The 11,308-nt window shown below is 52.1% G+C and overlaps 1 protein-coding gene across 1 annotated transcript in view; it reads left to right on the top strand.

Moving 5' to 3' along the window:
- Positions 1 to 11,308, top strand: part of LOC117438713 (hydrocephalus-inducing protein homolog) — a 40,352-nt gene that overhangs the window by 814 nt on the left and 28,230 nt on the right. The window contains 12 exon segments of the mRNA XM_034074155.1: positions 1,572 to 1,743; positions 2,730 to 2,829; positions 3,936 to 4,054; positions 4,421 to 4,644; positions 6,069 to 6,136; positions 7,485 to 7,498; positions 7,500 to 7,557; positions 7,560 to 7,726; positions 8,318 to 8,405; positions 9,680 to 9,732; positions 9,734 to 9,829; positions 10,288 to 10,452. Coding sequence (XP_033930046.1) covers positions 1,572 to 1,743; positions 2,730 to 2,829; positions 3,936 to 4,054; positions 4,421 to 4,644; positions 6,069 to 6,136; positions 7,485 to 7,498; positions 7,500 to 7,557; positions 7,560 to 7,726; positions 8,318 to 8,405; positions 9,680 to 9,732; positions 9,734 to 9,829; positions 10,288 to 10,452 — 1,324 coding nt within the window.

Here is an 11,308-nt window from a genome sequence, read left to right as displayed (position 1 = left end):
GATGTGAGGGGAGGGCTGTGCAGGGAAGTGAGGGCAGCCAGGACTTGGAAGTGCTTTTGGGCTTCAGCACCTTTGTCCTGGTGGTGAGAGATGGGGCAGGTTCTTCCAAGGGTGCCTCTGGTGAAGCTTTGAAATTGCCATTTCAGGCAGCAGAGAACCACTGACAGCCTGGGGGCATGAACTGGAAATGAGACTTAAAAGCTTCTGTGACTTGGGGAATCCTTGTGCGACTTTTCAGGCTTTGATGGGTGCAGGTGTACAGGAGTTATGTGAACCCAGAGCTCATCAGGAACTGCCTTGAACTGCAGCACTTTTCAAGGGCTTTGAGCACATCAAGTTCAGCGTAATTGGGTCAGAAATGCCTCGAAGGCCCAGAACTAGTTTTCCACTGTTAGACTCTGTTTTGGATGGATGGTCATAGCTCAAAGGCCACTGTCCTGCTGTGAGAGAAAGCTTTGAGATCTCAGAGGAGAGAGGAGCTCTTCCTGAGAGGAGCAGTGCAAGGAGCCTGTGTTGGGATGTGACCCCAAAAAGCGTAGCTCATTAGAAGGTGTCCCTCCTGCAGCACTTCTGGGATGTAATTATGGCCTGCTGATGGAGCTTGAGTTGAGGGCTGCTCATCCCAGTGCGTGGAAGCCCTCGTCATGCACAGCATGTGTGCGAGGCTCCGTGTGTGTGCAGCAAGTAATGTCCCTGCCTGTTCCCTTTCTCTTTGTGTTTGGATTTAGCTGGGTGATGCTTGTTCATCTGGCATTGCTTCGATTTCCTGCACATGGAGCCTTCCCCTGGTCCCCCAGTGCTGTTACCCACTGGTTCTTTGTGGGCAGAGGACTGGAGTGTGAAGGGGGGGACAGCAGTGTCCCAGCAAGGAGTAACCACTGTGCAGCACTGCTCCCCTCTCATCTCCCGCTTGTGATCTCTAACCACTAGAATGATTTCTGCTGCAACCAGCAGTAAAGCAGAGGTTAACTGCATTGCAGCTCTGCAGAGGAGGCCAAAATGAGGGAAAAGATGAGGTGGTTCAAGTCTCAGTGTAGGGTTTGCATTCAGAGATGCTGGTCCTGACTTCTTTCCTGGGTGATGCTGGGCAAAGTCCCTTCCTCTCTTGGCACCTCTGTTTTCATGCACAGAAACCCATTTGTGTCACTGAAGTGGTGGGATGCCAAACCCTTGGTTTGCTTTGGAAGTGCACCGGGGTCCTCTGGTGCAAGGCAGTGCAGATACTGTCTCCTCATCCCTGGTGTGCAAAAGGGGAGGGGAAAGTGTGCTGCTGGTAATGTGCAGCTGAAACCCGGTTGCTTCTCCCCTCCCAGTGCAGGAGGCTTTTTCTTGAGGGCTGCCAGCTTTAAGAAACCTCTGGTGAGCTTCTCAGTGAGGAGTAAAACTCGCTGCTGTGCTGGGAACACAGGAATAATGGGATCCATGGGGGAGCCTGTGTCTCAGGGTCAGCCCCGTGCTGAGCTGCTGCTCTTACTTGCCAAGTGCTTTGCTGGTCGTGCACGGGCACGACAGGCTCTGCAAATCTGCTGCTTCTTCAATGATCTCCTTGGTTCGTCTCTCCCATGGCACAGGCTGCAGAGGCAGGAAGAGGACAAGCTGGTTGATGTCCCTAAGGAGCACGGGGTGGTCCCCCCTCTCAGAGAACACCCTTCCCTTCCCATCTGCACCTCCCAGAGCCAGGGGACAGAGGTGCAGGGAGACTCCACACCTTTCTGCAGTGATATTTTCACCATTGTGCCCATGGTAAGTGATGGCTGAGAACCTTCCTTCCTGCTCCTCGTCCTTCTCCTCTCTGAATGAGGTCCCTTGGCAGATCCCAGGTCAGCTGCTCCATGTGCCAAGAGAGGAGACATCAGGTTTCTGGTGAGGCTGGGGGTGCTTGTTGCGGAAAGCATTTCTGAACAGCAGCAAGAGCCGACCCCAGGCTGGGCTCTGCTGCAAGGGCTGTGACTCATGGGCACTTCATGAGTGTCCTCACAGTGTTCAGAGGTATCAGTTATTCTCTGTAAGGACACATTTCCATGTAGCGCATGGGGGTGAAGAAGGGACACTGGTGCACTGATGCTGCAGGAGTGCTGGAGGCTCCAGTCAGTTCAAGGCTCTTCTGGACAAATTCCTGAGAATAGCCAAGAGCAGAGTGGAATCAGAGCCTGGCTGTGCTGATAGAAAAATGACTCTGTTCTTTTTATCTGCTTCCGTCAACTCAATATTGAATTCCTGTAGCGTTATTACAGTTGCCAGAGGTGTAGCTACTTACGTCAAGTGTATTTGCAATGCTAGGGGCTGAAGGGCTGTACGAGGTGCCTTTGCTTCAGGCAGTTGGAGGAAGTGAGAGCCTATAGAAACCAGGGATGCCTGCTGAAATGTGTGACAAGGCTTCCTGGGCCTGAGCACCAGTGCCAGGATCCTGTGGGAGAGCAGCAGAGAGAGAAGACCCTGAGGAAGCAGCAGACAGTTGCAGAAACTGGTAGTGTGGCCCAGACTTAAATCCCTGAGCCAGAGCTCAGTCTCTTCTGAGGGTAACAAAAGCCCCTTCCGGGCGCCAGTAAAGGCGAGGGACTTTGGAAGGTGTTTCTGCAGCTGCTTCCAAGCTCTCCTATAAATTCTGTTGACAAGTGTTGCTTGCTCCTTGCTCTTTGCTGATGCTCTAAATAAAGGCTTACAGGGCTGTAGTGACAACAAGAATGTGCTGTTTGAAGATAAATAGTTTGCTGTCACTTCTGTTTCAGGAGGGAGATATCTTGCCAAATTCTTCACTTGAAATCAATGTGATCTTTAAGCCCAAAGAAGCCAGAGTCTACCAAGAGGCAGCCTACTGTGACATCTCAGGTACAGCTCCTTCCTCCTGCTCCTGTTCCCACAGAGGAGGTGCAAACACTCTTCCAGCCCACTGGGATCTCGTGTAGCTCTGGAGGGCTCAAGAGGACAGTGCTGGCACATGCTGCTGTCCCTGCGGTTCCCGGTGGTCTCCTGTCCGAGGCCAGGGCTCAGGGTGCCTGGCTCTGGCTTCCTGACCCCAGAAGAGACAAAGCAGTGAAGGAATAAGCTTTCCTGGCACGGGTTTGCCAGCATTTGCAACACACACAGCTTTAATGAAGGAGCCCCAGGAGCCTGTAGACTATTTACCTCCAAGATGAGTCTCGGTTGCGTGGCTCTCTCCTCCTCCTGGTGCTGCTCGCCTTGTGTGCAGAGTAGAATGGGATGGCAGTGAGATCTCGTCCAAAATTTGAGCCAGGATTCAGGCTTCATTGGCTGAGAGCAGCTTTCAGACTGAAGATCTTGTGCTCTGTCATCTCTAGCAAATCTAAGGGAAAGAAGCCACCCTGGAGTTTGGCTGTAAGCCTTGAGGTCTCGGTTGCCTTTGCACCAAGGGATGTGTATGTTAGCAGTACATGTCTGGCTTATGTGATCTGCTCAGTGAGAGGGCTGGTTTTCCATGGCTGGAGGGAGACTCTTCATGGGGGACTGGAGAGGTGAGACAAGGGGTGATGGGTTTGAGCTTAAACAGGGGAGATTTAGTTTAGATATCCAGAAGAAATTGTTTGCTGTGAGAGTGGTGAGGCACTGGAACAGGCTGCCCAAGGAAGTTGCTCCGTCCCTGGCAATGTTCAAGTTCAGGCTGGATGGGACTTGGAGCAGCCTGGTCTAGTGGAAGGTGTCGCTGTCCATGGCAAGGGGCTGGAAGTGGATGATCTTGAGGTCCTTTCCAACGCAAACCATTCTGTGGTTCTCTGAGACACCATCCCAGGGGGTTGGTTAGAAATGAGAAACCAGCCCCAAGGCTGATCTCCTGAGAGACGAGATGGGTCCCGTATCTTCTCCTGGAGCATCTGGAGGTGGTTCCATGCAGGCCAGGGACCGGCAGCAGCACTGAGACAGCCTGGAAAGTGCTGGGTAGCAGAAGGAATTGCGCTCACAGAGATTTCCCTCCACAGGCTGTGAGACCAGGCTGCCCCTGTGCATCAGCGGGGAAGGCGTCGGGCCCCAGGTGGAACTCAGCTGCGACCAGCTGAGCGTCGGGAAGGTGTTTGTTGGCTCAAGCCACAGCTACGGGGTGAGCAGGACGGGTGGCAGGGCATGGGGTGGATCTGGATGGCTCGTGGGCAGCAGTGAGCCTGGTGGAGGTGTGGGATGGGTCTGAATCAAGTTGGTGGTGCTGAGCAGGTCCTTGCCACTTCAGGTCAAGTGGAGTGCTCTGTGTCAGGGGAGTAAGGCCAGAGTGGCTCTGTTTGTGTGAAGTTATCCCTGCTTTGCATGAAAAAGCCCTGGGGCAGAACTTGTCCTGTTGTATTTGGCAGCAGCGCTCAGCATCTTCTGCCTTTTACAGATGTTAATTGCTAAAGTAGAAAAGAAGTGAGGCTTCAGTAAGTAAAGAGGATTCTTCATGTATTTCCATGTTGCTTTCTTGCTGCTGCTGCAGGTGCTCCTGCTCAACAGAGGAGTTACTGAGGCTCCCTTCAGCGTGGTGTATCCGGATAGAGCTCTGGACTCCTGCTTCACCTTTGCCCCCCGGGAGGGCATGCTTTTGCCTTTGGAGCATCAGGTCATCCGGATCTCCTTCAATGCCAGTGTCCTGGGGCAGTTCACAGAAGAATTCCAGTTGAGTGTGAAGGGATCCCCTGAGCCTCTGACGCTGACTGTGAGGTGAGGAGGGTTCTAAGAGCTTGGTGGTCACATTTGTAGCTCTCTCTGGGTAATCGTCTCCCACCTACCTCATTTGCTGATGAAGCAGAGAAAGAAAAGGCTTGTCTGAGGTCTTGACCTTAGCTCTCATCCTGGCATCCCCACACTAAGAGCCCACACTAACCTTGACTCCAGTTTGACCCTGACTCCTTGCGACTGCAGCAGCAAATGAAGTGTAACTGTCAGCAAGAGGGAGCTGTGGAATAGTTTGGGTTGAACAGAGCATTTGCTGTGGTCCTTGATTTTGAACTGAGAGGCAGAGCTGGCATTGGTTGGCATCAACCGTGAAAGAAATGAATGGGTGTTGTGCAGCTTCACGTGGTGATTCAAGTGGATGTTGGTGAGTGCTGGAGTTTGGAGCCTTAAAGTCTGCTGAATTTAAGGGCAGGTGAGGTGATGTGGTGGGTTCAGGTTTCATTATCCCTGCAAGTAGTTGAAAGGAGGATGGAGCCAGGAGGTGTCCGGTCTCTTTTCCCAAGTAACAAGGGAAAGGACAAGAGGAAGTGGCCTCAATCTGTGCAGGGCAGTTTTAGACTGGATGTTAGGAAGAATTTCTCCCCAAAAGGGTGCTCGGGCATTGGAACAGGCTGCCCCAGGCAGCGATGGAGTCAGCATCCCTGGAAGTGTTCCCAAACCATGTAGACGAGGCTCTTAGTGACGTGGTTTAGTAGTGGCCTTGGCAGTGCTGTGGTGACAGTTGGACTTGATGATCTGAAAGGTCTTTTCCAACATAGATGATTTTAGGCTTCTCTGTTGGGTGGTGTAAGATGTGTTGCTCTTGGATGTGTCAGCTGGTGCACTGGTGATGAGCTGGTGCTTTCCTCCAAGATTCAACTGTCCACTGTGTTGAATTGTTGCTGCTGTTGTCAAGGGATGTTTGGGGCTCCCCTGGCTTCATGTCTCAAAGTCCTGCCCCCATAATGATTGTGTAGGTCAAGATCTTCTGAGAAAGGTTTTCCTGTACTCCATGGAAAGAGCAGTTCCAGCTAAGAAATGCCAAAGCAAGAAAGCTGTGGCTGTAAAGGGTAGTTCCATCGGCTCTGCTTTACTGGGGGCACGCATGTGTCCAACACATTACAGATGGGGAAACTGAGGCACGCAGCCATCACTTGTTTGGTGTCCTTCATCAGGCCTTCAGCAACTTGGGGGCATACCCTGCATGACACTGTGCCCCAAGCCCCACCAGCAGCTATGGGCTGCTGACCACTTTGCTTTGGCTGCCTCCTGTGCAGCTGGATGCTGTGCTGAGCATGAGGGTGAGGGGTTGATTTGAAACCCACTGAGGTTCTCAGGCTGGCTTTTACCCACCGGAACGGTAAGGAAAGCTGAAGGCTTTGCAGTGCTCTTTAACCAAGGCAATGTCTCCTCTGCCTTTGTCCTCACAGTGGCTGTGTCATTGGGCCAGCGTTTCATTTCGATGTATCGTGCCTCCGCTTCGGTGAAGTCTCCTTCGGTGAGTGTGCCCTGGGCTTGGGCTGCAGGGTGGGAGGTCTGAGCCTTATCCAAATGGAGCACTTGGCCAGGACATCATTGTCACTTGTGTTCCTCCATAGCCACCTTCAGCATGTCAAAAGCAGGACTGCCAGCTGCTAGGCAGTGTTTTGCCATCATGAGATCAAAGAGAACCAGACAGAATGGCACAGAGACAATTGAATGGTTCAAATAGAACCTAAGGAGTAGAAAGTCAGTGTTCTCTGGTGTCCCTGACAGTCATTCCAGCCCCAGTCTCCCAGTCCTTGGCAAAAGAACGACTGTGAGAGTGTCTCTTGTCCTGGGACAACTGGAGAAGGGAGTTGAAGGCAAGTTGTAGGTGCCCTGGGTGGATTTTGCTGTTGAGAGGCAAGGGCACCATTTACCCACCTGCCCATTAGCATGAGAAATCAATTAGTGCTGTGAGGCCAAGTCGTTGTCAGCTCCCAGGTAACATGGCCAAGCAGGAGCTCTGCATTGGGCACTCATGTCTTCAGACACGGGCTCCTCCTTCCCCACCAAAAGGCCTGTGCACCCAGAGCATCTCCACTGAGATGCACATTCTGGTTCTCTGTCTCAATCTTGCAAAGGACTTCTCACTGAGACGGTCCAAAGTTGAAATGTGGCCTCAGCCCCCAGGTCAGCTGTGATTGTGTCAGTGGCTTCCATGATAGAAAGCAAGTACCAAAGCTGAAGCCACATCAGCCTTTGTGGGGTAACAAAATCCAGCGTGCAGCATGGCTGTGTGTCCCCACTCCTTCGGGAGGGTGAGACACAGGTCCTGCTGTCCTGCTTGTTCTTGAGCAAGCTTCAGGTTTGCTTCCAGTCAAGGTGTGCTATGAGCTGTCACGGGCTCAGTCTTGGTTGTCCCAAGCCAGGAGATGCATCGAGGTTCCTGTCTGGAGAAAGTGCTTTAGAGTGCTCAGCATCATGCTGTGGCTCCCAAATTCTTCCCAATTTCAACATACTGCTTTTACCTCTTGAAAACCATGGGGGTGTTTGTGGAGTTGAAGGGATTTTCTGGATGACTTTTCGGAGTCAATGTTCTGGATGCACCATCATCGTTTGAGAAGGAATTGGTGCTGGTTTGGGGGAGGTGAGAGCTCCTGACAGTTAGAGAGAGACATTGTGGTGTTGAGCATCACACAGAGTGGGCATTCTGTGTGACAAGCATAAAAGGGGAACTTCATTGACGAGGACTTCCCACAGAGCTTCTCAATCAGCTGTAATTGCCATTGAAAGGAGGCAAACTGCAAGTGCAGTTTTATCACAGCAGATGTCCAGCCCAGGAATCACGGGATAATAAAACTCCTGTTGTTTCCTTTTCCCAGGCTTTCCTCACACCCCTGTGCTGCCGCCTCACTAACACTTCCCCAGTGCCCTTCAACTTCAACCTTCGCATTCCTGGGACGGCTTGGGAGCACCCAGCGTGACCAGTTTTGCTCAGGTTGTCAGAGCGCACTGGTCCTGTGGTGGAGAAAAGCGAGGCCGAGGTGCCAACAAGCCATGCTGGAATTTACTAGTCAGGCCCTTCAGAGGGAGTGTCTGCTCCAAGGGACACTTGGATATCCAGGTACGGGAAGAGCCCAGCCCTGTGTGCTTCAGAGGTGGAGCTGGGAGCTTCAGTGATGTTGAGGGGGCTTTAGCACTGCTGGCTCTGAGCGTCCATGCGAGTAAGAGATGTGCACTAGTGTTGGGCTCTACATCTGCCCTGGCAACGGCAAAGTGTGATTCAGTAATTCAGATATTGTCCAAAGACTTCTGTTACTGCCAGAGACTGTGCTCTGCACATGAACCAGCAGAAGAATTAAAGGCAAAACGTCATAGAATCCTATCCTGGTTTGGGTGGAAGAGACCTTACAGCTCATTGCAGTTCCAACCCCTGCCACGGGCAGGAACACCTTCCAGCAGACGAGGTTGCTCCAAAGCCACATCCAAACTGGCCTTGAACACTGCCAGGGATGGGGCAGTAACAGCTTCTCTGGAGCAACCTGTGGCCAGGGCCTCAGCACCCTGCACAGGGAAGAACGTCTTCAATGGTATCTCATCTTCCTAAGATCTGCTAAATCCTTCCTTTCCTTGCTGTGGAATGAGACCTGGAGGGCACTGCATATGGCTGATGGGGTTTGGGAGTGATGACGTATTTGATGCTCTTGTCTTCCAGGTCACCCTGTGCTCCAACACCGTGAAGAGATACAAGCTGGCCCTGGTGGTAGATGTGGATGGTGTTGGCAGAGAGGTGTTATCGCTGCCCCGTCAGAGCCAGGTACCAGCGCTTCTCTTGCAGCCCCATCTTCTATCCCTGTGCATCTGTCACAAGCAAGTGGTGCTGCCTTGCATAGAGGTGGTCTGGCTCCAGCTCCAAATGAGGAGCATTGCTCAATGAGCCTAGTTCTGCCCAGCTAGAGAGGAGAAGAGCAGCAACATGGAAAACAGTCCACGATGAGCAGCACTTGCAGCTCAGCCACAGGCACAGCCCCAGAGCCTTTTCCTACAGGAAACTGATTCTGTTCCTTATTGGCCTGCTCTGGGGGCTTGAGGTGTAACGTTTCCAAAGGGCCACCTCTCCTCCTTCCTGCAAGTGTTGGACTTGTGCTGGCTTATGACCAGAATCCAAGCCTGGTTTGGGCCACAGCAAGCAGCTGCTGCAAGCTGTTGTCTGTCTCAGTTAAGGAGGGGGCGTGCAGATGGGCAAGGGCCTTAGGGCAGGACTGGTGAGGGAAAAGTAAAGGCGAGGATCTTACAAAAAACAAAGTAGTCCCTTGGTGTGGAAGGTGAGCTCAGGTTTTCCTGCTTCCCTCTAATATGATGTTCTCAGAGTTAAGCTAAAAGTTGTTAGTGCTTCAGCCAGATTCAGGCCTGTTGTGCTGCGGTGGGTGTCAGTTCAATGGCAAGAGGGATGCAGTTCACCGGTGCTGTTCCCTCTGCCGGGCAGAGTTGTGCAGTCAGTGCCTGGACTGCAGTTGTGTAGAACAAGTGCAAATGGGAGCAGCTGGTGTGTGGAGCCATGGGGAAAGGACCAAGGCAGGCACAGGACCTGGGAGAGGGTTATTGCTGATGGCGCAGGGCAGGTGGTGGTCTACCCCCTGCATTGCTGGGGTAAAGGGCTGGATTTTCAGGCAGGGACACGGCAGTGTTTTCCCTGAGCCACTGGAGTCTGGTGTTCCTGGAGCCCTTGGCTGAGCGCTGCTCCTCCTCAGTGGGAAAGCTCCCTCAGAGCTCACACCTTGCTGGGGCCATTGAGAGGGTCCTTGCAAGCCTCCTGGGGCAAAGGGGGGACAAAGCTGACTTGGGACAGGGCACCGTGCTCTGCGTGGGCACTGAGCAGCTTTTGTGATGCTGAGACTCGGGGTCTGCCCCTCTTTGCAAGAGGTTGTTGGGTGAAAAGAAATGAAAGGCTGTTGGTCACTGTAGGGGTTATCGAATGTCTACTTGACAGTGACAAACGTGTCGTGCTCCATTTGGTGCTCCTTGAGAAATAAACAAGTAAGCAACACTGTCTCAGACTCTAATTGCCTTTTGCTCATCTCTCTGCCTAGATGTGTAGTTCCCCCGCTGCGAGTGCTCCAGCCGGCTGTGGACATTTGGACGATGCTCTCTCAAAGTCCCTTATCAGCAGATGCTGACCCTTGTGAACGACAGCAACCTTCCAGGCTGCTACTGGGCTCTTCCTCAGGTTTGGCATCGCATCCGCCTCTTGCCTCCAATGCCACCTAGGGGTTTGTTAGGGAAAAACCTGGTTTGGTTAAGATGTTGCTGATTTGTATTCAACCCTAAAGGTTTGCTGGGAACAGGAAGCTACCGGCAGATCAACTTCAGGAAGCAGCTTAAACTCTGCAGGAAGCAGATTATATTCTGGTTTTGGGGATGATTTCAATGCAGGAGAACATGTATGGTTGTGAAAAGCTGCTGCAAGGAGGCTGCCAGCACGGGATGGGGGGTTGTGGAGGCAGCAGCTTTTGGACCCCCTCAGGATGCTGAACCCATGCATTTCTTGCATCTTGAGTTGTGCCTTTCTGCTTTCTCGTAGGGGTTTTTCGACATGTGTGTGAGTTGCTGTTGCAGTAGATGTTAAAGAGTTGAAAGTTTCCTCAAAGGTCACTCTGAAGTCGTGTTTGATTCTGTCCCTTGTAGGAGAACAAGGAGGCTGCTGCTGTGTGGTACTCCAGCCCTGAGCCCCGTGGGATTCTCCAGCCTCACAGCTCGGTGGAGATCCCGTTCACACTGGAAGTCCAGGTGACAGGAAATCATGACACCGTTGCTCATGTTGCGGTGTTTGGGAGTAAGGAATCCCCACTGGTGAGTGCTGGGGCAGCCGTGTGCCTTTGTGCCTCTCATCATGGTGGGATGTAAAGCGTACAGGGGTTCTTCCAGGGAAAATGATCTATGGCTGTTGTCTACAAGGAAAGCAGGGATTCATGGCCTAAGCAACACTAGTGCCTGGAGAAGAGGGAGGCTGGTATCCCCTTAGGTGGTGTGTCTGACACTTGCACGTGTCAGTATGGAAGTGTCTGACACAGCATATAATTACGGGTATGTGAGACAGGATACCAAGCCTAACCTGAAACCCAGAGCAGTCCCTGGCTCTTGTACTCTGCTGTGTTTGTTACAGCTGAACAGCAACTGCTGCTTCATTAGAACTTGTGTTGAGGAGCAGGCAGGGACACCCTGATAGCAGCTACAGCGAGCGCTGTGTTGGAAACGGTGCCAAAGGGATGTTCTATCCAGAGCTGGAATGCAGCTTTGCTGAAAGTCAGGTCCATCATGTGTGAGCAACATCCATCCATCAGATCTCCTTGCCAAAAGCCCCACCAAGGACACCAGAGTCTGCACACCGCTTACATCTGGAGCACAGAGTCTTTGTTTGTCCACCAAGCTTGGAAGTGGATGAGGCAAAGCCTTCCTGGGCTGAAGCCTGCTGAAAGATGTTGTTTGCAACAGCAGCAATGACAACAAAATGTAGACAAGGGGATGGTGTCTGTAGTCTCCTGGCTTCATCTGGCTGAAACAGAGAACAAATCTAGTTAATGAAACTTTAAATGGTAGTAACTTTTGAAGCAGCTGTTTTAAAATGTCTTGTCCAATCTTGGGGCATGAAAGAGGATGTCAGAGGGTTGCTGGGAACCTGATGCTGTCTGCAATGAAAAAATAAGGC

The sequence above is a fragment of the Melopsittacus undulatus genome, unplaced genomic scaffold (genome assembly GCF_012275295.1).
Source record: "Melopsittacus undulatus isolate bMelUnd1 unplaced genomic scaffold, bMelUnd1.mat.Z mat_scaffold_56_arrow_ctg1, whole genome shotgun sequence".
In the NCBI taxonomy this organism is placed as follows: Eukaryota; Metazoa; Chordata; class Aves; order Psittaciformes; family Psittaculidae; genus Melopsittacus; species Melopsittacus undulatus.
This window is presented reverse-complemented; position numbering and strand designations above follow the sequence as displayed.